This window comes from Rousettus aegyptiacus, unplaced genomic scaffold, assembly GCF_014176215.1.
Source record: "Rousettus aegyptiacus isolate mRouAeg1 unplaced genomic scaffold, mRouAeg1.p scaffold_m13_p_14, whole genome shotgun sequence".
Classification (NCBI taxonomy): Eukaryota; Metazoa; Chordata; class Mammalia; order Chiroptera; family Pteropodidae; genus Rousettus; species Rousettus aegyptiacus.
The window spans coordinates 26,469,533-26,497,100 of NW_023416289.1; the positions used below are offsets into that span (position 1 = coordinate 26,469,533).

The following is a 27,568-nucleotide window of genomic DNA, read 5'->3' on the forward strand; positions in this document are numbered from 1 at the left end:
TGTAATTTTAGCCGGGGCATAATGAACTAATGGTACTACTAGCGGCCTTGTTTCCTGGCTTCTTTCCTGCGTGGCAAAACCTAGAATTGCCTGTAATTATGCAGCAGACGCTACCCATGACGGAATCCTCCGTGAGAACATTCATGGATTTTGTTCTGCTGAGCATGTAAAAACACAATCTTGGAGGTCAGCCCTCAGTGCCCCCCAGGTCTGCCACGTTCTTGGAAGCATCCCCTTGCCCCCTTCCTCCCTGGGCCAGGTAGCACTCGTCCTATTTAAAATGAGTGGCCTGCCACTGTCACACAGGTAACACAGGAGTGACCTGGTGTCTGACCTGCACGACTGACCCAGGACAGGGCCCTCCATCCCCCGGCCTCGGGTGTGCTAATTCTCACAGGATTGTTTTAAGGGTTAAATGAGGCAAAGCTTATGAAGGAGAAGGTGGCGGGAGGAAATGAATATTAAGCCTTTAAGATGACATTTCATTCTGATTCATTCGACAAACACGTATTGGCCACTAGCTGGGGCCAGGTCTTACTCTGGGTGGTGGGTGCTGAACGGATCCGACGAGATGGCTGGTCCCACAGACTCTGGCTCGTTCCGATCAGAAAAGCAGCAGCATTATAGAGCGTGGCCTCGGGGAGGCGACACGCCGGCTGCCCCAGCTTCTGCCAGGCTTGCATTTACCAGGGTCTTACTGTATCCTCTAGACTGGTGGGGACTCTAGGTTCATTTAAGGGCAGGGAACACAGTTCCAGCGGGGACAGGCCCATGGATGGCCCACGCTAGTCCACTGACTCTGGCCTCCCCTCCCCGCTTGTAGCATCGCCGCCGTGAGGCTGTCGGATGGCTTTACCTTCGTGGTCTACGAGTTCTGGGAGACGGAGGAGGAATGGAAGAGGTAAGCACAGCCGTGTCCTCTGGCACCAGCCCGCAGCAGCTGGTTAGGTGATGGGAGGTGGGCCCGCCCCAGCCCCCCAGCACCTTTCCTTGTCCTGGATATCCTGCCGGGGGTAATAGGGGGAAGACAATAGTGAGCCCAGGTTCCAGCCGCATCCACCACCGGATTGCTGGCCTCATCGGCTAATGCGCACCCTCCAGCCAGTGGGAGGCAGCATTTCTGCACGGAGTGTGACCCCCCCTTGTCAGCTGGGCTCTGAGGCCAAGGCCCAAGGGATTGTAATCCAGGAGTAAGTTATTAACTACACTCACTAGGATACAAGAAACAGGCTGTTCCTTTCCCCAAACCTGCCACTCACTCTTTGGGGCCCCCTTCTTACCTTTACATTATGGCTCTGAGCCCCAAGATTGGCTGACTGGTGTTTAAGCTCTCATCCCAGGCAGAGCCAGGATTAGAATTGGACCACATCCCGAGCCCTTGTCCCCAAGCCTCCCCTAACCACCCAGGGGCCTCAAGGGCTCACCAGCATCCTCCTGTGTTGCAGGCACCTGCAGAGCCCCGTGTGCAAGGCGTTCCGGCACGTCAAGGTGGACACGCTGAGCCAGCCTGAGGCCCTCTCCAGGATCTCGGTGCCAGGTAGAGGGAGGAGCAGGGAGGAGGGCCTGGAACGGCGATGGGGAATGCCACCAGTCCTTGGTTTCCCCAGGAGTAGTAGCCCTCTCCAGACAGATGGCAGAGTTCGAGGGAAGAGCAAGACCCACATCTTCCCATGACTCTTTATTCTGCTCCCTTAGCTGCCAGGCGTTACATTCCACAAGTGGCACCTAGTTTTGATGCCAGGTGTACAGAGGTGGGGAGACCAAGGGCAAGAACATCAGAGTAGCTGCAACATGGAAGGACAGGGCCCCAGACAAGAACAAAGATGGGATCACTGGGGAGGTTGGCCTGTGCCGGAGGCTGAGGAAATGTCCCCCAGGGCAGGCCTACAGTGGTCCCCCCACCCACAGCCCGACTGACACCATGTGACTCACCAGAAATGTGATTCGCGAGCAGGACAAGCAGCAAGCACCTCCCACCCCACGAAAGGGTCCAAAGCCCCCCTCTGCCACGTGCAGGCCCGCGCCAGCCTGGCACCCACAGAGTTGGCACTGGATGAATGAGGGGCTGTGGGTGCAGGAGAGGGGAAGCCTGCGCTGCCCTCGCCGCAGCCCCCATGGGACACGGAAGGGGCTGCCCATCCCCTCGGTCTTCTCTGCTTAACGTGTCTCTCTCTCCTGCCCCCTCGTTAGCTGCCTGGTGCACAGTGGGCCGAGACTGACCAGCTTCCTGATGCCCCGTGGATGAGCCTGGCACCCTGTCCTCTCTTCTTATAAAGGCATCCCCTCTTTTCTAGAAACTTTGGTATATGAGCTGTCTTTTCAACGTACTTCCAAATAAGAATGTATTTTCCCGTTGTTTGAAGTGAAGGCAAAGCTGCCTCTCTGGCATCCCCCACGACCCCCACCCTTGTTGGCAGAGCAGCGTCTGAGCTGCTGGGGCCCTGCTGAAGAGGTGACGGGGAGGCTTCCCAGAGCAGCACCCCTACTCCTCACCCCACCGGCATGCCCAGCCCCCCACCACACTGGCCTACTCTGGCCTCAGCAAGACTCACCCCTCTACCGGCCACCACCTCCTCCTCCTCCACTCCTGGTCAACATTTCTCTCCCCAGTAGGAGCCAAGACCTTGTAGTGCTCAACCTAGGCCCAGTGTCCATGGCAGTAGAGCCCACATAGCCAGTGTCATACGAGGCCAACAGCCGTTGCTGGGACAGGCACCAAATAAACTCTGGTTGGGACCAGCGTCATGCTGTGTGTGTTTCCCGTTTTCTAGCTGGTAAGAGCTGGAGGAGTGAAACTTCGGGGCGCATGGGGCCCTGGGCCCCTCCTTATTAGTCGTGAAACCTGGACCGCATCGCCCAGAGCCTTAGCTTTCTTATTTACAAAATGGAGGTGCTAACCATGACGTATGTATTTTGACAAATAAGTTTGTGGCTATTGCAAAATTCAGGGATCCCCAAGACCACTCTCAGGCTCAGTAATTCACTGGAAGGATTCACAGAAGCATTATAGTCATGACCACAGATTATGGCAGCAAAAGGATAAACTAAAATCAGAAAAAAAGGAGGCGACGCATGTGGCCGGAAAGACCAGACGTAGATATTACACTTGTCCCCTCCCCATGGAATCATGCAGATAGCACCTATTTCTCCTGGCACTGATGGGTGACATTATGCATAGGGTGTTCCCAACCAGGGACACCCACCAGAGTCTCAGTGATCAGAGCTTTCCTTGAGGGTCAGTGATATAGATGTGGCTGACCTTGACTTCTGCCCCTCTGAAGATCAGGCTGATATGGCCCAAGGCCCTAGGTAAACAAAGACACTCATATCAGGCAGGACATGCCAGGATCCGAGACGTCACTTTCCAGATGCTGAGTGCAAAGGCCAGACCTCTGGGCACTGTTGGTCCTCTCCTGCATACTTGTCAATGAGTTCTTTCAACAAGACAAAAGACCAAGACCCTGGACTCGAAATAATGTTTAAGTCCTGTTCTGGAACCTTCGTGACGTCCCCACTCCTATCCCCCTGTCCTGGTTAACAGGCAAGACATCACGCGCAAAAGTCTAAAAGGATAAGGAAGGAGAGAGCCACGGTCCCTCTCCTAAGACAGGGAGCAGGTGGGGGACAGCGACCAGGAGCAGCCAAGGCCTGGGGAGGAGGGAGGGAGGAGACAGGCTCTGAAACAAGGCAGCAGCGGTCCAGGGCCAGTGGGAGCTCCGGGGTGGCAGCACCCAGGATGAGCATCTTTCCTGCCCGAGCCTGGAGCCACCAGCCTGCGAGATGGGTGTCATTATTAAAGCCATCGCATTGGGCAAGGGCTCCGCCCACACTGTCCTGCCTCCTCCGGCTGCCTGGAACCTTGACACCCATGTACTTCGAGGCAGTCCCACCCTCCTGCATTGGGTCCTGCCACCTCCCAGCCACCTCCTCGTAGGGTTTGATGCCAGCTGCTCATGCAAAACCAACGAAACACAACGTGGGCTTGTAAGAGAGTAAAATGCAGATTCAGGCCCCAGCTGTGCCTCTCTCAGCTGAATGTCCTTGTAACTACCCTCTCAGAGACTATTTCTCATCTGTAAAGCAGGGAGAAGACCCCCTACTTTGTAGCTCAAGAACCACCTGGTTCATGAGACTACAACTTAACTGGGGCCTGCTGGCGGCATCAGCAAGCGTAAGAGCCACCCCCATCCCGCCCCACCCCAAAGCTGGTACCGTTCCAACCAGCTCAGCTATTTAAAAATAAGATTCTCAGGGAGCTGAGGCTCTTTGGGGTGCAACTGAAGAACCCTATCAGCTGGGCATGTGACACTCCTGCCACACATCACGCCCGCTTGCCCGAGCTCCCCCCACACTGTAGCATCTCTGCTGACTGCAGCCCACAAGCACTTAGAGCCTTTTCAATTCTGAGTGGGTGGGAACGGGCTCTGAAGAGAACAAATTTCAACCCTAAAAGGTATGAGAGCTCCCATTTAATTTACACTTCGGTGCCAGGCACGGAGTCGGGCACTTGGCAGGCACCGTCTCCCTCAGCGCTGCCTATGCTGTCCTGTGATCAGCAGGTGGAGAGAGGGAGGCACAGAGAGGGCGAATAAGTCACCAGAGGTCAAACAGTACATGGCCTCACCTATATCCAAACCCAGAGCGACTTGCCCTCAATCCTATGCCCTGACCACTACACCACACAGCATGGACACATGGAGAGACCAGCTCCGGATTAGTACGTTTAGATCCCAGTTTCCTCAAACAATTAAAGACCCAGCAATTCCACTCCTCGGTATATCCGTACGTCCTATGCCCAAAAGAATCAAAAAGGTACATTTAAGCAAATACTTGTGCATGAATGTTCATAGCAGCACTTATCACAAGAGCTAAAAGGTGGAAACAGCCCAAACGTCCATCGGTGGATGAATGGACAGATGAAATGTGCTCTATATCTACAATGGAATACTATTCAGCCATAAAAAGGAATGAAACACAAAGCACTGATACACACTATGACATGGATGACTCTGAAGACATTATTCCGAATGGAAGAAGCCAGTCACAAAGGACCACCAATGTATAATCCCATTCATACAAAATATCTAGAATAGTTAAATATGTAGAAACAGAAAGATTCTTGGTTGCTAGGGGCTACGGGGAAGAGGGAGTGACTGCTCATGGGATGCGGCTTCCTTTTGGGGTGACAAAAATGTTTCGGAACTAGATAGAGGTAGCGGTTACACAACACTGTGAGTGTACTAAATGTCACCGAATGGCACGCTTTAAAATGGTTAATTTTATGTTACATGAATTTCACCTCGATTAACAAAAATATCTTAACTCACCTGCCCAGAGAAGTTCACCATTTGCATGCAGAGGCCAGCCTGCATCCTTGCCATGTCCTGGTCGAAATCCAAACTGTCCTCGGGAGGATCGCTCGGGCAATCCTGTGTGGGAGGCGGACAACTCTGCAGGCGCTGGGGCCAGCACTAGGGCTGGTGCAGTTACTCGGGGAGCCCCTCGCAGCCCATCCTGCTTAGAGCAGAATAAGCCACTTATAATGCAAAGTGTCACTTGGTCACATTCATAGCTGTTCTGAGATATACAGGGCTCTACACTTAAGCACAGTTATCACCATTGACCAGGAACCTGTGACAGGCCAAGTTCTGTGCCATGGGCTTTGCAGGTAAATCTCAGCTCATCCTCATGGCTATCCTGGGAGGGAGGGGCTGTTCTCAGCTTTGCATTAGAGGAAAATGAAGAGGACCTAAACCATAGTTCCGGAAGGAAGAAGGGAAAAGGGTGGCTACTGACCTAGGACTGAGGAAGGATGCTGAGGCTAAGAAAAGCACTAAATTTTTCCTGTGTTCGCAACCTGAGGACAAGGGGCTGTTCAGAAGGGGGACAAGGCCTGCCCAAGGTCACACAGCTGGTAAGTGACAGGCAATCGGCTCAGACCCAAAGCCCATGCTTAAAGTCCAAGGATAACACTTTAGCCCTTCCTTTGTTTAAGCTGCTGTCAAAAACTTGAGGGCGCCACTTAGTATTGGAGCAGGGCAGTCCAAGGGAGAGCTCATACCTTCCTTTACTGGGTCAGACATCAGAGGATGACATCCCGGCCTGCATTTCTTTGGCTGCATTATGTCCTTGCATTTCGAGCGTTGATTTGAGCCTTATTCCTCTAAGGATCACATCGGTACCTGTCACAGATCAAGATGGAAACTATGGATCCCATTGGTGATATTTGTCACCCTTTAAAGAGCTCCACTTACTGCCTTCTTAGCACTTAGTGCCTCCACTTTCTTCTTGGTGTACTATCCTGCTTTGGGGTGAGCCTTAGTGTCCTATTTCCCTTTTATTCTTGGCTGCCAGGAAGCTCAGGAAGCTTACCTGCTATCAACCTAGGTTTTCTAGAAATAAAACTATTGCTTGGGTCCCCCACTAGCTGCTGTAGATACATTATCACCTTTAATCCTCACAGTAAGCCCACATCACAGCATACATAAGCCTGCTTCATTTGCTGACTTGCTCAGAGCACACTTGGAGAAGGGTCCCGTGTCCCCCTCCCTGGGTCAGGGTCTACACCTGCAGCCACAACTTCCCACCTCCACCAGCAGCCAGGGCGGAGGAGGGCACAGGGTCCATCCCTGCCCTGGGGGGTTGGACGCACCAGTTCCCATCCCCTTTGCCACTCAAAGAGTGGAGTGTGGAGGGGAAAGAAAAATGGACAAGGGAACTTAACCCAAAGTTGGTCCCTACCTCCACTCTGTACCTCTCAGGACAGGCAGCCCTGACTTTTCCAAGTCTCAGTTGACTTACCTTTGTAAAATGGACAAGCTTGAAAACATCATGCTAAGTCAAAGGAGCCAGATGCACAAGGCCACACAGTGTATGAGTCCATTTATGTGAACTGACCAGAGAGGCTCATCCACAGAGGCGGAAAGCAGACTCATGGTCGCGGGTGCTGCTGGGGCAGGGGGTGGGAGTGACTGCTAATGGGCTCAGGGCTGCTTCGGGAGTGATGTACTGGATTTAGACGCTGGTGACAGCTTCATAACTCTGTGCATCGGCTAATACCCACTAAATTACACACTTTAAGAGGGTGAATTTCATGGTATGTGAATTATATCTTTTAACAAATGCAGGTGGACAGGCTGGACAAAAACAAACAAACAAAAAAGCAGTTCTATCACCACCGACCTCGCACAGTCCTATATACATTATGCAACAGAACAAACAGAACCTACCCAGAGGGAGGCGACCTCGAACGTCGGCCCCAGGCTCAGGCACCACTGGCTTCTATCAGGCGTCCCAAGGCAGGGGGAGAGTGGCGCGAATCCAGCAACATCCAGGGCGTGCCGGCCTGTGCAGGGTCAGTGCCAGCGAGCACAGCAACGCGGGGCAGCAGCCGGGCCCTGTCTGCCTCCCCACCTCCGCCCCACCCTGTCCACTTTCCCCTACCTCGGCCTGAATCCACCTGGATCCCCAGTGAACATCCCCTGAAATCCCCTTCCGGGCTCCCATTCACTGCATACGGCCCTCGCCCCATGTCTCTGATCCTGGCGCCCCAAAGCAGTGCTCTCTGGGACTCAGCCCCACCTTCTATCATGAATGGAATTGTGTACCCCGGAAATATTCAGCAGAATGTGAATGTCACCATATTTGGAAACAGGATTTTTGCAGACCCTAATTAAGTCATTTCAGACGAGGTCATATTGAATTGAGCTGAGCCCTAATCCAATGACTCGTGAACTTTTAAGAAGAAGGAAATTTGGATACAGACGCACAGAGAAGACAGCCATGTACAGACGAAGGCAGAGACCGGAATGATGCGTCTGCCAGCCAAGGAGCACCAAGGATTGCCGGCAACCCCGGGAGCCGAAGGAAGCAAAAAGGGTCCTTCCCCGGAGCCTTCGGAGGGAGCCTGGCCCTGCTGATACCCCGACCTCTGACTCCTGGCCTCCAGGACTGTGAGATGATTCAAAGCCACCAGTTGGTGTCATTTGTTATGGCGGCCCCGGCACTCTCCTCCCCATTGCACCAGAAACCCTTTGAACTGGCAGAGGCTCCAATGACCAGCCTGAGAAGACAGAATGTATTGGTTTCTCCACCATCTTTATGTATAATAGAATTACGTTGGTTCACAGCTGGATCCAGGCAGCCGCCCCCCAGGGTGGCCTGTGGATGCCATGGAGGCCCCATCCTGCTCAGGCATGGGCCACCCCTCAGAAGAGCTCCAAGACAGCTGCCACCGTGCTCTGCCCGAAGATGAAGGTGCCCACGAGCACGGACACCACTCCCCAGACCTCCAAGCAGCACCTGCCAAGTCAACAAATCTATGTCAACACACACTTTTCTGGAGTTTCACACAGATAAGCCGAGCACACACAGAAAACATTATTTGAAGCCCAGTAGTGTCATCAGTATGGGAGAAATTCAGAGCATCCTCCATGACCTGACAGGCTGCAGGTCAGGGAGAAAAAAGTACCCAAGGCAATTTTAAAAAACCTCTCATTCTGTCTGATATTTTATAACCTCATTCCTCCCCAGTATTTTATCAAAGCCAAAGAAATGGGGGGAGAGAGACGCTAGTTTCAAACTCCCTTCCCTCTTGCTCTTTTTCCTTTTGGGGTGAGGGGAGGAAGCCCCCCATAAAATGAGGAAGGAGAAGAAAGCCCTCAGTCACTCGTGATCAGAACGGTGACGAGGAACAGTGCGCAGGAGGCAGAGGTGGCTGGAATTGGCCACCGCAGCTGCGTCTGCAGGCTTCAGGGTGTAACCAACCAGAAGAGACGGTACAGACAATGAGACAAGAGCAAATGACAATAAGATCTCCACAAAATGGCAGGGCTGCCAGGGATATTTCCAGCCCTGTTATTGAAGGCCACAAGGATCCGTTGTCATGGAAAGACCATCTCTAGTCAAGCAGCATCTCAGAGCACAACTCGGTGCCATAAACACCCACCCATCTGTCGCGGGAGAGCGAGGTGAATGAGCCCAGAAGCTGCAGTGTTCCTCTGAGCAGCTCTGCCGGATCCGCAGGCCCTCAGGCAGTTCCAGAATTAAAAATAGCTTGAAAGCCCATCAGTAAAACTGTTGTGAGTTTGGATCAAGGCACAAAACAAAAGCAGCAGGACTTCAAAGAAAGCTCCAGAGAATGAACCATGGAGGGGGGCCCCCAGACAATCGGGGTCCAGCTCTCAGCCCAAGGCAAGCTCGCAGAAACATCCAGAAAAACTCTTTTCAACTCAGCAGGGACCCAAGCGGAGGCCGCTGCTTTGGGAAAACCAAGCTTGGGCTCAATGTGCCTGGAGAAGGGAAAGGCACTGGCCTGCAGGGGAGACCCCAGTCCACGGCCACTGTAACTTAAGAGCTTCTGTACTGGGCTGAATGGGGGTCCCCAGAATTCACGTCTACCAGGAACCTGTGAATGTGACCTTATTTGCAAACAGGGCCTTTGTCGGGACCTTAAATCCACATAAAGCTTCAATCACAGATCACACCCCTAGGAGTGGAAGGGAGGGCCCTGCACAGACTGAAAGATCAAAGGCCTTGCTGTCGCTGGCCTGGGTTCGAGTCCTGGCTCAGACCCTCTTGCTGGGTGGACATGGCCACACCCCCGTGGCCAGCAGCATTCCCATCCTCCTCACTCTGGGGCCAAGTTGCCGCCCTCCTTTGGAGATACTTACTTAAATCGTGCCCCTATGGGCTCGGTGCTGATGGCACAGATGAGACACAGACCTGCAAAGGAGACAGGGGGTCACTCCACCCGCTTCATTGTCAAACCCAAAGCAGCCCTGAGCTTGTGAGAACTCAGGCATCACCCAGCAGGCCCCAGGGACCCGAGGGGCCAGCAAGACTTTTGCCCAAAATGGCCCCCGGCTCGCCCTGCTTGTGACAAGGCACAGTATGGTGGCGAAGGGCCCACTGTGGGGTCCCAGCTCAGCATCTCCCTAACACTTTGACCTTTCCAAGCCTAAGTCTTTCAATGACAGTGACAACGCACCAGGGTCTCCATGATGAAGATGTTCAGGGCCAGACTCGGGCCTGACGTCTGGGATACATTCAACAGCTGGTAGCTGCCGTTGTTACCTTTTCCCTTCTTTTTACTTTTTCTATTTTTTAATAGTTCTGCTGGGCTTTGAAGCCAGGGAGCTTTGCCTAAAATTCCCATGGCATCGCCCCTTTCCCAAACCTGTCCCAGCCGGTCCTTCCCAGGACCCAGCACCTAGGCACTGAGCCTAACTTAACGTATGTTTCAGAATCCAAGGAAGCACGACCGAGCCAGCAGCCCGGGACCGGGAGGCTGAAGGAGGAGGCTGTCTGCCCTCAAAACGGCCATGTGAAAGTGCTTCCCAGAGCCAGGGGGGAGCGGGGCCGGGGTGTCTGCCCTGGGCACCAGCGGCCCCTCCAGGTCTCCTGCTCCGGGTGCACCCACTAGCCTTGGCCTCTGGCTGTCCCAGTCCGGGATGACCCTCAGGCCATTTGGACCAGAACATCTCATCGCTCGTTAATGCTGAGAAGGTTTCCTAACAAACCAACCATCGGGGAAACCGTGTTTGCCTCCCAGGTCAGGGGACAAAGTGGGAGGAGGATGTTCATGCGGTGCCTCTGAACCACATGCATCTCACGTAACTGAAAACATTTTTAAAAAGTAAACAAAACCCTGCGGCGAGCAGTAGCAGTGGGAGGTGGGCAACGCAGAGAGGCGGATCCTGCTGCACGCGCTCCCTGTATCACCACCCAGGAGGCCTTGGGCCTCCGTCTTCTCACCTGCAGGGTGAGATGCTAATGGAGCTCCATCAGGCACGACCATGAAGGCCACGGAGACGTCTGGCAAGGGAAGGTTTATAAAGCCCCCAGCCCCTGCCTAGCTCAGTAAACAGGGCTGGGAGCCATCCTACTTACATGGGGGCCCCTACCCTCCCGAGCCTTGACCCCCAACACAGGTGCTCCCTGCAGAGGGGTTGGGGGGAGGACGAGCAGGCGGGAGGCCGGGGAGGCGGCAGCCTCACCTGGGAAGATGAAGATGAAGAAGGAACTGATGCCGCCGATGATGCCGATGATCTTGCTAAGGTCTGGCAGGAACAGGGCCATGGCGAGCGTCACGGCGACCCACAGGACAGTCAGTGACATCCGGACCCCCAGGCCGGAGGGGTCGGCCAGGGCCCTGGGCACACACACCTGGCAGCAGCTCCTCCTCCAGAAATCTTGCATCACTGACCTGGGGGCACACACAGGCTCCCAGGGGCTTGAGCCCCGCACCCGCCCACTTGCCATCGGGGGCCCCTCGTCGCCTCTCCGTTGCCCCGCACACCTGGCGGGGCTCCCGTTCCACCCCAGGAGCTTATTTCCTGGGGGCCGTGGCAGCCCTCAGGTGGGTCAGTCCATGTCAGGCAGCTGACAGTGAGCGGCCACTCAGTGCGTGGTCAAAGGCAGGCTGGGAGCCAGGCTCCAGTCCTGACACTACCTGCTGGGTGATGCTGGGCCAGTCACCTAACTCCCTCCCCTGTGTCCCTCTCCATGACACAGAGGTGACGGCAGTCCCAAAACGCGCCAGCTGGCAGCGCTGGGTACGCGCCATAAACCGCCATAAACCCTGCGCTGGGCGGTGTTCCCAGCGAGCCAGGCTCACCTCCCCAGGAAGAGCACGATGGGGTAGACGGTCACAATGGAGACGGCGAAGAGGACTCGGGCGACAATGATGACTCCGTCATTGCCTGGATAGGACATCAAGATGTCCGCAGAAACTTCTGTCCGGAAGGTCAGGAAGCCGTAAAGGCCTGGGAGGTGGGGAGGGCGGAAGCCAGGAGAGCTGGTTAGAAAGTGCCGCACCCACCCCCAGCTCTGACACCCTGACAGCACCTGGCTCCCACCACCTCTCAGGTTTCCCTAGAAGCTGATGGAAGGTTCTGGAAGAGGTCCCCATTCTGCCACTTCCCAAGGCTTTCCTGTCCTCCGCCTGTGGGATAGGCTGTTCTTCTGACTCAAATCTCCCACTGGGCAGAACTCTTTCATCCTTCCTTCACATAGCTCAGTGTCCTGGCGTGAGCAGCCTGTTTGCAGAATGGGCATTTACTGGAGGCACACAGTGCCCTGAAACTGTGTCGATGGCTTCCTCGCCCTCTCCCTCCCATGCACAGTAAGAAGGCTGCCAGGGCCTTTGGAGCCACGCTTCTCTTGCTCAGGCCCGTTTCCACATCTGGAAGTGTACTTTCCCTTCTAATAAAACTTTCCTTTTCTACTGTAAAAAAAAATAATAATAAATAAATAAATAAATAAATAAATAAATAAATAAATAAGTAGCTGGCAGTGTGCCCATTTTCCAGATGGGGAAAAACAAGACCCAGAGCGTCAACAACTGCCAGAATCACACAGACAGCTAGTTACCACAGAATCGGGTCCAGCATGCCAGGCCCCGTCCCCACAACCCATCGCTGCCTCTCGGCATCCTGGTCCCCCATCCTGAGACACCCATCTCTGACCGAGGACTAATCTGGTCCCGTGATCCTGCTGGCCCTGGACCTGAACTGTCTGGAGGTGACTCTCAATCGCTGGTTCACAGCCCTCCAACCCAGGGGCCACAGACTGACAGAGACCTCCCCTGCTTGAGGGAGGTCACCCAGCAAATTTCTTAGGTAACCACAGGCATCTAGGGCACCTGACATATTCACTATAGCCCACGGGCTTCCTGAGTCAGAGGCTCCAATGAACAGGCAAAAGAACAAGGAGTCGCAAGGCGGGCGGTCAAGGGCGTGCTGTGTGACCTTGGGCATGTCACAGCATCTCTCTGAGCCATACTTCCACCACCTTAGAAGACCCGCCTGCCTACAGCACAGGTTTGTGAGCACCCAAATCCACTGACGACATGAGAGCATTTTGTAAACCACGACCCAGATGTAATGCCATGATGACCATCGTTACTGCGACATCATTAGGGCAGAGGCACAGTGTGCAAGAGTAGCGGCTTTGGAGAGAGCTGGGCCAGGGTTAGGGTCTCAGCTTTGCCACCCCTAGATGGGAGACCTTGGGAAAACCATAGAAGCCTTCTGAGCCTCAGTTTCCTCATCTATGAAATAAGGACTCTCCTACGTTACGGATTACATGAGTGAAGGCACTCAAATCGTGTAGCGCTACGCCTAGCATGCCCCAGGCGGGGCCTTCCTTACCTGTCAGTGAGTAGACAAGGCAGCAGCCCAGCAAGGACAGGACAGAGACCAGGGCCCAGTGGGACAGGCTCTGGCTGCGCATGCTGCAGTAGATGGAGACAGCGGCTTCGTGACACTGGAAGACAGGGGCACAGTGGGACTCGGGCCGGTTTGGCATTAGAATCACTTCGCGCGATCTCAGAAGTATCAGTGTCCCAAAATACAGGAAACAACCCAAATGTCTGTCAACCATGGAAGACATAGGTAAATCATCAGAGCTTCATTTGGTGGACTATTACACAGCACTGAAAAGGGATGAGCACATTACACGTCTCGACGTGGGAGAAACTCCAGCTCTAAAATTCAGCAAAAGAAACCAGACACAAAAGAATGTTTCCACGTATGAGAAGTTCAAGTTATAAGCCAAACGAGCCAGAGCAGGGGTTCCCAACTGCCGCACTACTGATACTTGGCGGCCGTTCGGTGCATTGCAGGACACTGAACAGCATTCTTGGCCCCAACCCTAGGGACATCGGTCTCTACTTGTTAAAACAAAAAATGTCTCAGCATTGCCCAATGTCCTCTGGGGGACAAAATCACCCCTCATTTAAGAACCACCACTTACGGTGACAGAAGGTAAAATCATGCTGTGAGTGGGGTAGTTGCCCCTCAGGGGGCTGATACTGTTCTATATCTTAACTGGGGTGATGGTTACATGGGAGAACACGTACTTATGGTTTATATACTTTATATGTACTTATTATATTGCCATAAAAATTTAACATCTCTCCTGGTCCAGCCAGCTCGTACTCATCCTCTAGGAAAGCCTTCCCCATCTGGGCCAACTTCCTCTCCCGCGTGTCCCTGTGCCCCCAATGTGAGCAGGTTTGGGTTTGCTTATTCAGCATCTGACTGTCAGCTGCATGATGGCGAGGACTACAGCTACCTCACTCATGCCAAACACATGCCTGGCCCACAGCTGAAGAACACTCCACAGGTTACTCATTTATCCATCCCTGTAGCCCACCCGCAACCACGGGTCTGCCCTCCACCCCAGCTCTCCAGCACGCAAATGCTTATCAGTCTGACTCAGTGCAAGTCTAGGGTACCACATAAACTAGCCCAGCATGGTCCCCAGCCCCACAGAGCACACATTCCCCTGATTCTGGCTGCCGTGGTGGTGGCAGCCAGCCCAGGTGAGTTCACACATACCTCAGGGACAGACTAGCCTCAGGGAGCCAAAGCACCTTTGGCTTTCTGCCCTGGGTCTTCTTTAATGTCACTGGAGCCCACTGGTCTGCCTACCAGCTCAGCCGGACAATCGGTGCCCTAACACCCCTGGTAACCCTCGACCCACTGGCAGTGGAACACTGAGGATCAGTGCTTCCCCCTCCTGTCTCCCCAGCTTGGAATTGGGGAATACGCTTGGTGGTTGGAGCCCTGGTTTATGTTTTCATTGGTTTTATAGGGGAAATAAAGCGGGTCTCTCGAGGGCAGTGCTGCCCTGCTGGGAGAGCGACCGTGACGCGGCCTACTGCCCGCAGGCTCTCCGCTCTCCACTCGCTCCTGGACGGAAGGCAGGGCAGAGGCGCAAGTACAGGCTAAGAAGGGGAGACAGCTCGATGCCCACCGGCTAAGGGATGGGTAAACACAATGCGCTACCCACACGGTGGAATATGATTCAGCCATAAAAAGGAACGAAATACCAACACACGCTACAACATGGATGAACCTCGAAAACATGACACTGTGTGAAACAAGCCAGGCTCAAAGGACCACATATCGGAGAACTCTGTTCAGATGAAATGTCCACAACAGGCAAACCCTCAGACACAGAAAGATTCGTGGTTGCCCAGGGCTGGGGGAGGGATGAGGGGGATGGGGAGTGACTGGCAATAGGTACAGATTTCCTTTTGGGGGTGATGAAAAATGTTCTAAAATTGACTGTGGCTGAACACGCCTGATCCCATCTGATCTCAGAAACTACGCAGGGTTGGTCCTGGTTAGTACTTGGATGGGAGACCACCTAGGAAGACCAGGTGATGTAGGCATAAAAAATAAAAAATAAGGGTTTGTAAGCTGACAAGGTCCTTGCAATCTGTGAGCCTCACCTAAAAAGAAATAAAATAAAATCGACTGTGACGATGGTTACACAACTCTGTGGTCAAACTAAACACCACTGAATTATACACGTTAAATGGGTATGTCAGGTGAGTAATATCTCAATAAAGCTGTTTAAAAAACCAACAGCAGAAGAGTCCCGAGTGCGGCCAGGATGGCTGGGAGCAGAGCCCGCACCCCCCAGGCCCCTCTTACCAATGCTGTGCAGGCTGGAGAGGGTACAAGTTGCTAAATGGAGGGGGAGGGGGATGTCTGAACCAGCTCGGAGCTCCTTATGACAGACACCAGCTGCCTTCCCCTTCCCTGCAAAGCCTCTCCAGCCTTGCCCCGCTCCTCACCCATCTTCATCTACACCTGCTCTGCTGACTCCCGGACTCCTGAGTCTCCAAGCAGGATCCTGGCAGCCCTGCCTCTGGCCTCAGCCCCACCCATAGCCTTGCAGTTTATATCTCTTCCCAACTCCCCATCACCACATCCCGTGTCCCTGGAAACCGCAGCTCAGGCCTCGGTTGCTAGGAGAATTGAATGAGGCAAAGGTGAGGGGGGCACCTCTTGTAAGCTTCTGGAAAGCACCCCCTCCCCCAGCACGAGCCTGCCACACCATATGGTGCTGGAGCTTGGGAGAGAAGGATGGTTAAACTACATGCAAACAGTTGACAGCAAAATCATCACTTTGGATCTTTCAAAATATTGGGTGTGCAAGAAGAAACGTGAGAAATTCCTGTAAGTGGCTTGCTAAACCCCAGAAGCGATACCATCAACTCATTTATAAAGAAGAAAAATGGAAACGTTTCAGGGTTTTTTCAAAAATGTTTCTCAAGGAAAATGCAGGATGAAACAGGAGCAGGAGCTAGTTGGTGGATGAAGGAAGAAACACTCAGGCTTTGCTGAGATATCATCAGTCCTGAACCACACTCCCCTGAGAACGCGATTTTGCTTTGGGGCTGTTCGGTTGTTGATGTGGTACGTAGGTTATTTTTTAGGAACGAGACAAATCTTTTCTAAAATAAACAATGAAAGAATGGAGTCGGCTGCCACCTGCTAGAAGCCTGGAAAACCCCAAGTGCGACAGAAGGCAGGGAGCAGAGCCCTTACCCTCCACAGCACCCTCCGGCACCCCATGGAGCACCCGCCTAGCCAAGCCCTTTATAGCTCTCAAGCTGCACCTGGGACCCTCTCCCCTCCATGGCTCACCTGTGCTGTCCTCTCTAGCTGGAATGCCCCCGCTTCACCTGGCCGCTTCCCACATTCTTCAAGATGCTTTCAGTCATCAGTGCCTAAAAAAGGGTGTCTCTGAATCTGCCCCACCCGGGGCTACATCAGAAGCCCCTCTGTTGGATTGCACACACACAACCCATCCTCACTCCATGAATCCTCTCAGAAACTCTGTATATTCTGTGCTGTACCCTTGCCATGCAGCCGCTTGCATACCTTCCAGCCCTCCTAGCCTGCAAGCCTCCTGAGGAAGCAGCAAGACCCTGGGGCAGAATCCACCAGGCCTCCTGCATGAGGAAGTGAGCAGCTCTGGGCCTCCAGGTATGGCAACAGCCATGTGAGGATTTTGCAGGGGAGAGGACAGATGCCAGATCCCCACCCTTTACTTTGGACCCAACAACTCCGTTGCTGCTGCTGCTGGCTGTCCATGGGGGCAGGGCTCCCCCATTTTAATGGCAATTCACACCTCACTGAACCCAGGAGCCAACCCGCAGGCATAGTCTCCAGAAGACAACCCACTGCATCCTCAAACGAGTCTTCACACTTCTCTCCTGACAGGGAGGCCACACTCTCCCAAGGGAGCTTGGAGTCACCACAGCCTGCAAAGGCCACACTCTTCAACGCAGGTGCTAAGATTACCTGAAATCCGAAGCAGATGGTGGGGAAGACACTAAATACAGAGGTCCAGGAGGAAGGACTGCAAACAGATGAGAACAGGTGTTTAGTACAAAAAGTGAAACCAAAACAACTTTCAGCTTAAAGATGAATTTTAAATAACACTAGGAAGGTGTAACTAAGCATGACAGTTAAATATTTTTTAATGGTCATGCTTAACTACCAGGTTTGGGGGGATGGAAAAGATGCGTGTTCAATGCTGTGCTTTCTAAATACATCAGCGCTGACATTTTGGTAACTTGATATTCTCTATACAGGCAGAACTCAGTGGGACGTGGCTAGCAGAACTCCCAACCTCCCTCTGAAGCTGCCTGTTCCCAGTGAGGTCAGGGGCTGGGGACCGCAGGCAGCATCCATCAAACAGACCCCCCGAGTGCAAGGATGGTTTGATCTCTGTCCAAGCTGCCTGAAAGGACTGAGGTGTGCACGGGGCAGAATTTTTGGCATGGTGGCCCTCCAGCTTCCTTTGACAAGCAGCTGTCGGTGCCAGCCCTGGAAGCTTTGGAGACATATAGTCGAGTTGGGTATACACAACACCTGCTATAGAATCAGGGCTTCCTGGTTGTACCAGAATAATGGCCCCCAAAGAGGTCCTCATCCCAGGAACCTGGGAACACGTGACCTGACATGACAAAAGGGACTCTGCAGATGTGATTAAGGGGTAAGGGCTTTGAGATGAAGAGATTATCTTGGATTATCTAGGCCCAATGTATCACATGATTCCTTGAAATCAGAGAACCTTTCCTAGCTGTGGCCAGAAGGACAGAGGTAAGGTCGGAGAGAAAAAATATTGCTGGCTTTGAAGATGGAGGAAGGGGCCATTAGCCAAGGAATGTGAGTGCTTCTAGAAGGTGGAGAACGCAAGGAGACAAATTCTCCCCTAGAGCTTCCGAAAAGGAGCGTGGCCTTGCCAACACCTTGATTTGGGCCCGGTGAGACTCATTTTGGACTCCTGAACCCCAGAACTATAAGATAATAAATTTGTGTTGTTTTAAGCCAGCAAGTTGATGGTAATTTGTCACTAACACAGTGGTGTCTCCTGTTCTGTGCTATGTCCCAGCTGACTCTCACGACACCCCTCAGCCAAGCCCCGCCTCCCCTGACTTTGCTCAGCACCATCTCCTGATGCCCAGCTTCCTATAGCAACCAGGAACAAAGTACCCATGTTTGCAACACTCCGTCTGCATGGCTGCCTGTGTCCTCTGAGTCCACATGTGCTGTACTTTCCTAGCCCTGTGGATGAGACGGTCTGAGCTCCAGACTCGGGTTGAGTCCCCAGAGCACAGGAGCCAGCTCCACCGACTGACTGCGGGCCTGAGATCAGCGGGGATCGGCGCTCCCATCAACGGTTTTTCCTTCTTTGTGGGATTATCCCATCGGCGCAGACATGGGCTGTCCCTGCTTAGCTCTTGCCCATTCCCCTCCTCCACTCAGCAAAATTCTTTCCTGCCTCCTTTCCTCTCTCCTGATCCCAATCCACCTGGGCCTTTGCTCTTCTCTTGCCCTGACCAAGCTGGTCACATCACCGGCAGCCTACATGGCAAAACTGATACCCATGGCTCAGTCCCATGTGACCCAGGAGCATCATGTGGTGGCAATCAAACCAACCTTCCTGAAATCTTGTTCATTGACTTCTGAGAACCACCTTCTAATGCCCTCTATCCTAAGTTGAATAGTGTCCCCTGGTCGCCCGCCCCCAATTTACATCCACTGGGAACCTCAGAATAAAGCCTTATTTGGAAAGAGGGCCTCTGTTGATGCAATTAGTTACATTAAAATGAGGTCGTATGAACCAGAGACCACTGAATGTTAATGCAACAACTAGTGTCCTTACAGGAAGAGAAAACAGACGCACAAGGCCTGTGACGATGGAGGCAGAGACCAGAGTGAGGCATCCATCTGTCACCCAAGGAACGCCAAGGGTCACTGGCAACCACTGGAGGCTGAGGATGCAGGGAGGAGACTCCCCAGAGCCTCAGAGGGAGTGCAGCCCTGCCCACACCTTGATTTTGGACTTCTGGCCTCCAGAACTGAGAGAGGATGACTTTCTGTTGTGTTAAGCCGCCAGGTCTGCGGTAATTTGTCGCAGCAGCTCCAGGAGGCTAACACATCCCCCTGACACCCCATTCCTCTCCGTCTTTCCCCAGCTCCTCCTCCCCTCTACTTGCCCCACCTCCCAGGGCCAGAGGGAGTACCACAGGCTCTGAGTACTTGTCACGCCTGAGCTCCTGGCCTTAAATGCCATCTCTGGGCCAGTCCCAACCACATTTCTCTCTAGCCTGGGCATCTCTGAACTCCAGACACACAGGTTTGACCTGCCACTTGTCATCTCCACCTGACCTTCTTCCCTAACCACCTGCTCCTGTCCATCCTGCCCATCCCAGGGGACAGCATCACCACCCTTCCCGTGCTCAGGCCCAGAGCTCAGTCACCCTGGACTCTTCTCTCTCTCACATTCCACTTCCAATCCATCAACCAGAAGGGGCCACATAATTTGTGGGGCCCAGTGCAAACTGAATGGGCTGATCCCTTGTTCAACAGTAATTAAGAATGTTGGCATGGTGGCATAGGGCCTGGGTGACGTCACAGGTCACACACCCGCGGAGCTGGCCTGCCACTAGCAGATCTGATTTTAAACCCCTGCTGTGCTCAAAACCCTGCAGTGGCTTCCCAGCAAAGCTGAAGTCCATGCTGCAGCTCTGTGTCCCCACAGGGCACCCCCAACCCCCACTCTCAGTCTCGCTCAAGCTGGTCAGGCCACACCAGCCACAGGCCTCTGTGTATCCCTGTTCCCTCTGCCTGGCACCTGTGTCTTTCTTCCTGGTCAGTTCGGCTGCCTCCAGGCTGTAGGGGCACTTCTGCAACAGCCTAGGAGCCCTAAGCTAATGCGGCATCTAGTGCTTTGGTATCCTCGGCCTGTCCCTGGCCCTTACGAGCAACAGCTGTGTCCATTCTGGAGGAGGAGAGCAGTCTTTGCTGGGCCCTATGGTACCAGAGACATAGAAGATTTCACGGAGAAGAGACAGGGCTCTGTGCAAACCACGGGGGAGGACAAGCATCCTTCCTTCGAGGATCCCCTTGAAGCTCTCAGGAAGCCATGAGAGGCCATCCTCTCAGACTCACCTCGGTTCGGGGCGGGGCTCATGAACAAGGCCCTGGGGCCCGAGGTAGTACTGCACCACGATGACCAGGGCCAGGTAGCAGGCAGCCAGGGTGCCTAGAATGCTAACACATTGACAGCGAGTGATCAGAAACACACAGGGGCACCAGCCCCGCCAGGCAGGGCCTGGGAGCCACACAGAGTGGGGTCTGAATGCCAGCTCTGCCCACCCTAGCAAGGCGTCAGGCAAAGTTCTCACGGCTGAGCCTCGATTTCCTTCTCCGCACTATGGGGACAGCAGGAAGGCCATTTCAGGCAGGGCTGTTGTCGAGTTAGTAACAGGGCCAGCACCTGTGAGGCTGTGACAGCTACTGGCGCCCCTGTCTCTCCAACAGCCACACAGCCACTCGGATTTGGCATCTAAGTTGGGACACCGTTCATGGCAAAGGTGGACTCGTCTTGGCCGGGCGTGACAAGAGAGACTGGCAAGGGCTGGGGACACCGAGGGGGCTCGGGTCTCCTGCCTGCTGCTTCTTTATTTCCAAAGCGAAAAATCCATCGTTGCCCTCAACACAATAGGGAAAGGCGGGTTGCTAATTTGCATGAATACTTTTATCAGGCTTTATGTTTTCAAAAGTATACATAAAGCCAGAGAGCATAAAACGGTGTATTTGTCTGTGTCTCTCTGTGCTTGCATGTGCACGTGTGTGCGTGCATATAAAGTCCGTAATAATAAAATAACAAAATGTCAGAAGCAAATTATGTCATTATGGTAGTTTCCCCTTTTGCTTATCTCTATTTTCTATCACACATGTGTACTTTTTAATCTTTCTCCCCTCCTGCAAATGGGAAGGCCAGTGCTGGCGGCGCCCTGTCCCAGGTGGATGAAAGGCTTCCACGAATGCCAGCCGGCAGGGACCCAGGCGGAGCCACTTTCCCGCCAGGAAGCACCTCCAGCGCGTACCTTGTGTATTTCTGGAACCCGATCTCCTTCGGGGCGGACAGGGGCAGGATGACCAGCACGGAGAGCAGGGTCAGGGTGAAGCGCTGGTCGGTGTACCAGGGCTGCAGGGCCGGCGGGGCGCTGGACAGGAGGAAGTCACACACTGGCGGGAAGGAGGTAGGACCTGCAGTGAGCCCTGCATGGCCTTCACCCAGGGGCCCGCCATGTGTTCCAGGCTCCCGGTCCCTGGGTGGGGCCTGTCATGGGTGCTAAGTCAGTCCTGCGAGTCTACAGGGATGGGATGACAAGCCTGATAGGGACTCTGTCTCCTGCCACCACAAAAGAAGGAATCCCACTGGTGGTATTTATTCAATAGAGATTCAAGATCCTCCAGGCGCTGCTCAAAGTGCCTGAATCCAGCAACAAAGGGGACAAAATGACCTACCTTTGACCTTGAGGCACCTGGGCCCTTCTGTTCTCGCAAAAGATCCTTTTGTTTCTGCTCAAGACCTCAGTGGGTACGTGGGGTCGAGCTGGGGCTCGGAGCAGCCTTTGTGGGGCTGGGGCCGGGGAGAGCCGAGCTGTTCTGCACCAGTGCCGCCACGCTCTGTCACTGCTCCGTGACAAACTACCCCAAACGGTGGCCCAGAACAACCACTTGATTTTCTGCCTCCAACGGGAGGTGAAGAACTGGGCTGGGCTGAGCCAGCCACTTCTGCTCCACATGGGACCAGTTAGGGTCACTTGGGTGTATTCGGCTGGTGGGAAGCCTGCTGTGGAGGGGCTTCGATGGCTCCATCCACAACTGGTACCTGGTGGGGACACCTGAGCTCAGCCAGGCCTTCCCTGTAGTCTTGGGGCCTCTCCATATGAACCCCTCAGTAGTCTAGCCCATGGTGTTTGGGGCTCCTGAAGACCAAGGAGGAAAGTGCCCATCCTCTTAAAGGCCAGGCCTGGAACTGGCATGGTGCCCTATCTGCCCTACTCTGCGGCGTCAAGCCATCAGCGTCTACCCTGAATCGGAGAGGCGACACAGACCCCACCGACCTCGCGGGGGAAGGAACACCAGAGAACCCTGGGCGCATTTTCATTCCACCACAGTAAGATGGAGAATTCGAAGTTGATATCAGAGATAAGACGGCTGGGGAGGGGAGGGCAAAGGGGAGGTGGCTTGAGGCGAGAACCCGTGAGGTGAGGCGGCCCCTTCGACCGAATGGGGGTGGCTGAGAGCGGGGTCATGGCCCACCTGGGGATACCTGCACTGCTCTTTCTTTGTTCTCACCAAATGTTCAATAAAGCCAGGCATACAAAGAAATCTCTTAGGAGAATAGATTGTTTCTACTGAAATCACGCAGAGGGACGGACAGTTCCACATCGTGGGCATTGTACAAAGGCACCCACGTGGGATAGTGAAGCAAGTGTTTGGGCCAGAGATGCCAAGAGAAGGTATGCACCAGAGGCACCCAGAGATCTCAGTGAGTGACAGACCCCAGGTGGCATGGAAGGGGGTGCCAGCCCTGCTCATCCATCTGTATCTCCTGCAGCCAGGAAACCCCAGCTCTGACATTAGGGCTACACCCACTCTGTGCCGAACCCACACTTTCTAAGATGTCCTTGATGTCCTCAGTACCAGTCACTTATAGTTAAGTACATGCAGTGACTTCCCCAACCTCTTCCCAAGAAGCCTGCACTTGCCTACAGAAAGACCCATCCCCAAATACCTAACCAGAAACAGGCAAACAATGCTCTCTCCACTCTAGTCAATACGGAGCCAAGGGGCCTGTGTTCTAATCAGTGCTCTGCTCATTTCACACACTCTGCTATTGAGCCTGAAGGCAACCTCAGAATCCTTCTTAGCACAGCACCACTACCAGGTGACCGGAATTGAAACCGACACGATCTCGACTTGCCACTGGCAAGCAGGACATTTTTGTACCCATTTACCCACTGCGAGGTTCAGATCTACCAACCTCAATGCTTTTTGAGATATGAGTGGTCCCCAAAACATGGACGATTTTACTTCAATATTCCAGAGCCAGGGACCTTTTCATGCATGTTTCCAGTGACAGAACAAACAAAAGAAATAGCAAAATGGGAGACTGAAATCTAATCATATCAATAATTACATTCCAATTAAACATCTGAGGTCATCGAGATGATAAAACAGCAAGACCCGACCATATGCTGTCTACATGAGATGCATTTTAAAATCCCGAGCCACAGCTAGATTCACAGTGAAAGAACGAGAATGATAATGTTGCACAAACACTAATCTTAGGGCAGCTGGAGTGGCTACATTCATAGCAGAGAAGGTAGATTTAATGACGAGATATTATTTCATAATAAGAAAAGGGCAATTCACGTGTGTGTGCCTAACGACAGAGCTTCAAAAGTCATGAGCAAAAAATGGACAGATTAAAGAGAGAAACAGATAAATCTGCAATCACAGCTGGAGATTTTAATATCCCTCTCTCAGACCAACAGAATAACTAGACCAAAAAATTCAACAAGGCTGTGGAAGATGATATGGCCAAAGCCGGACTGCCTTGACCTGATAGAGAATCCTAGAACAATGCAGGTAACAACTGCAGACTACACATCCTGTAGGCGCACATGGACGCTCACCAGGACGGAATATGTGGGGAGCCATACGACAGATCTCAAATGCCAGGAAACTGAAACCACGTCGAGTGTGTTCTCTGACCACGATGCAATTAAGGTAGAAACCAAAACCTATGAACATGTCCACATACTTAGAAGTCAAACCACGATGCTAAACATCCCATGAGCCAAAGGAGAAATCAGAGTGAAAGTTAGCAAATGTTTTAAAGAGAATAAAAATGAAAATGGAACATATGGAAATTGGTGGGATGCAGCCAAAGCAGTGCTTAGAGGGAAATTGTTATGGGCGGGGCTGGCGGCCAAGGTGCTCGAGGTTAGTGCGCTGCAAGTCTTCAACATCCCAAAATTCAAGACATTACTGGTTATCTCTCGTGAGGGCTTCTTTGTACTTGGCTGCACTTTCCCGTTTGTAAAACCACTAGACATTTGACCCCATTCGACATCCCAGCTACGGCATCCCTCGATTCCAAGTCTCCTTTCCCTGTGATGTTAGGAGCTCAGGGTGGTCTCGGGCTCTGCCGTCCCAGTGTCCATGTCCTGCTCATCACCCAGGAGCATAACGGGCTCCAGCCCCAGGACCACCCCCCACTCCAGGAAAGGTACTTACACTTCTCGAGCTGGTCCCCGATCACCCTGAGGAAGGCCACAGAGATCATGAGCAGGTTGATGATGAAGCAGACCTCGCATAGCTTCCCGATGGCAGGGCCACACAGCCCTCCAACCACGCCCTGGTAGGTGTCCTGGCCACTGACGGAGGCAGCATAAGCCAGGATGACCAGCCCACTGATCAAGAAGACCAAGGAGACCTGCAGAGGGGGATCGTGGGCCAGGGCATGCCCACCACCGCAGCCCAAGCCAGCTGCTCCCGGGACTTCAATATGGTCCCCTCCATTGGGCGCCTCACTTGCAGAGGTCACAGCTGCCTACAGCCTGGGGGCACCCCCTCCTGTCCTGAAACCAGAGCTGCAAAGCAGGTGGATTGTCGAGGACTTGCTGGCTGTCAATCCGTGAATCTGGGATTCATACCATTCTACCTAGTTGGACAAATGAGGCATCGGAAACCAAGTCTAAATGACTCTTGAAAAATTGCTTGGGCTGTGTGTTACCTGTGTAAAGGCATCACTGGGGGAGGCACAACAAACGTACCCCTAAGAGATACAGAACACACTACCACATCCCTGATGTCCCCTCCTGCCCCTTCCCGATCACTTTCTGTACCCATCCTGTCTCCCGGAAGAAACCACTGATCTAACATTTTTCTACTTTCACACGTTTTGTATCTGGCTTCGCCCACTCAGTGTCACATTCTTGGGCACACCTGTGCCTGCAGTGGGCTGAACAGTGGTCTCTCAGAAGATAAGGCCACATCCTCAGCTCCAGAACTTGTGTGAGTGACTTCCTGGGCACAGTCTTTGCAGTCGTAAGTAATAAAGATGGCGTTAAATGAGGAAGGGTCTTTACAGGTATAATCTGGGTGGGCCCGATATCCAATGACAACTGGCCTTAGAAGAGAAGAGAAGACACAGAGAAGAGGAGGCAGTGTGATGACGGAGAAGAGATTAGAGTGATGCAGCCATAAGACACGGTACGCCCGGGGCCACCAAGCTGGAGGAGGCGCGAAGGACCCTTTCCTAGAGCCTCTGGAGGAAGCAGGGCCCTGCTGACTCCTTGATTTCAGACTGCTGGTGTGCAGGGTCGTGAGAGGTTACACTTCTGTTGTTTTAAGCTCCCCGGGTTATGGTCCTTTGGTCCTGCAGCCCGAGGACACACGCTCACAACTGCACATATATTACAGAGGTCTCTCACTCACAGACTCCGAGCTCTGTGAAGACTGGGGCTGTGTCTTTTATTGCTTACCATTTAGCTCCCAGAGAAGTGCCCGGCAGCCTTTCTGCTGCATGCGTCCAAACACGGCTCTATTGCCCCTCGCATGCGCCTGGACCAGTTCCTCCACTTCCACTGGGCCCAGCTCAATGCCACCTCCTCAGAAAGTCCTCCCCTGACCACCTGCATCATGCCATTCCTTGGTCACATGACCCTCGAGCACTACACACTGTCTGAAACTATCTTATTTGACTTCTTGTATCTTATTTGAGTTCTCTATTAGAACAAGCTTTATGGGGACAGAGCCCACACTGTCAGCCCTCCAATGTCAGAGCAAGTGCTCAGCTGACAGTGGTGATGGCTCAGGTTACACTGGACACCATGTAGCCCAGAATTAGGCAGTTTCCAAAAGGTCACAAAAGGCTCTGTGGCCCACAGACAGTTAGAACCGCCTGTTATCAGCTGGCTGCCATTAAAAAATCATTTGAGATAATGTCCGTCGAAGAGCTTACCACAAAACACAGCGGCTCCCATTGGCCAGGGAAAGGGATCTTTGCAAACAAAATGAAGCCGCGCTAATCAGCAGCTCTTTTCCAAGGACACTCAGCCCCTGGACTGTCTGGAAAGGGAATTCGGGCTCTGCACAGCCAGGAGCTGTGGTCGAAGGACTCTGACATCGAGGAGGGCCTGGCCCAGCCTGGTGTGTGGGTGTCACAGGGAGTCTTAGTCCTGATCTGATCTGCACACGGACTGACGCTTCGGTTATGGAGCTGAGACCAGCAGGCAAGAGAAGCCAGTTGACCAGGTGGTTGCTCAGAGACTGTATCTTCCCGGCCCCCTCCCGGCTGAAATGCCATCATCACTGGATCCTCCCCAGCCCTGGCTGGCAGCAGACCTCAGCAGGTGGAGGCTGTTCTCTGCCTGAGGGTTATCTTCTCTCCTCCTGAGCTGAGCAGGGCAGAAAATCCAACCCCACAGATACAGTTTCTAAGACAGGCAGCTCTGCAGAAGGTCCTGCTCCAGGAGACCCCCCCACCCCCAACCACTCCCCAGGGGCTTACCAGCTCCACCAGGAAGGCGGGGGCCACCCCACCCGCCTTGTAGAAGGCCCAGGGGAAGTTGAGCAGGCCAGCCCCCAGCGCAGATTTCAGGAGAATGAAGACAGCGCCCAGCGAGGACAGACCTGGGCTGGCGGCTGCGGGCTTTCCTGAAAGGCCTCTGCTTCCAGACGTCTGTCCCTCCATGGCTAGAAGCAGCTGAGGGTCAGGGAGAGGGGGCAGTCTTCGTACTTTCTTCCCAGTTCACAGCATCATTCCCGACCTGTGACAGGTCTCTCTCCCCACTTCAGCCAGAGCCACCTCATGTGTCTCAGTGTCCCCAAGCCACCATCTTCCTCTTCCTGTACCTCTGCTCCCCCTTTACATTATATGCTCAGTGGCTCGTAACTTATGGTCCTCGCCACTTTCCTCCCTTGCTCTCCCTCTAACTTTCAAACTCTGTCTATTATCACTCCGGCTCTCCCACCCTGCCCCAAAGCCACTGGCCCCCTTCCTCCTTCCCCCTTCAAACCTCCAACTCTTCCTGCCCATCACCGCCCTCACCCCTCCACTTCCCCCCCACCCCTCGGCCTCCAGCCAGACTTCTGCACTGACAGTGCTCCACCCCACAATCCTTACCACCAAATGCAAACTTCAAGGCGGGAGACAGTCCTTGACCACCACAGAACAGGACTCAGGCTTGTCCCAGGTGGTTCAGCTGCATTTCTTGTGCCCAGGAGAGATGGAAGAAGGAAGGTTCTAGTTTTGCTGGAGTGAATAATGAGTCATGAATTAAGGGAGCCCTAAAGAGCATGTGTCGGGGTCATGTCCAAAAACCTAGGTAGACAAGGACATGAGGTCAGAGCCATCTGTCCCAAGAACTTGCAGTTTCTGAGACTTC

At 53.4% G+C, this 27,568-nt stretch overlaps 2 protein-coding genes across 8 annotated transcripts in view; one reads left to right on the forward strand and one right to left on the reverse strand.

The window, feature by feature from the left end:
- NECAB2 (N-terminal EF-hand calcium binding protein 2) overlaps positions 1–2,745 on the forward strand; it is a 29,157-nt gene extending 26,412 nt beyond the window's left edge. For 4 of the 7 annotated variants that reach the window (XM_036231518.1, XM_036231516.1, XM_036231517.1 and 1 more), the window contains 2 exons: positions 824–901; positions 1,446–1,691. In XM_036231518.1, the coding sequence (XP_036087411.1) occupies positions 824–901; positions 1,446–1,674 (307 nt within the window). In that variant the 3' untranslated portion in view covers positions 1,675–1,691. Of the gene's footprint in view, positions 1–823; positions 902–1,445; positions 1,692–2,190 lie in introns of those variants that run through there. The other 3 variants (XM_016165956.2, XM_036231519.1, XM_036231522.1) reach the window with 1 other exon arrangement.
- SLC38A8 (solute carrier family 38 member 8) lies at positions 469–27,568 on the reverse strand. The gene is made up of 15 exons (XM_016165954.2): positions 27,307–27,568; positions 26,692–26,886; positions 24,414–24,612; positions 21,206–21,347; positions 20,265–20,366; positions 17,106–17,163; positions 13,152–13,266; positions 11,618–11,765; positions 10,998–11,206; positions 9,672–9,723; positions 7,230–8,301; positions 6,062–6,182; positions 5,328–5,429; positions 1,425–1,563; positions 469–1,004 (listed from the first exon to the last, which is right to left on the reverse strand). The coding sequence occupies exons 2-11, from the start codon at positions 26,872–26,874 to the stop codon at positions 8,208–8,210; spliced, it is 1,302 nt and encodes a 433-aa protein (XP_016021440.2). The 5' UTR covers positions 26,875–26,886; positions 27,307–27,568; the 3' UTR covers positions 469–1,004; positions 1,425–1,563; positions 5,328–5,429; positions 6,062–6,182; positions 7,230–8,207.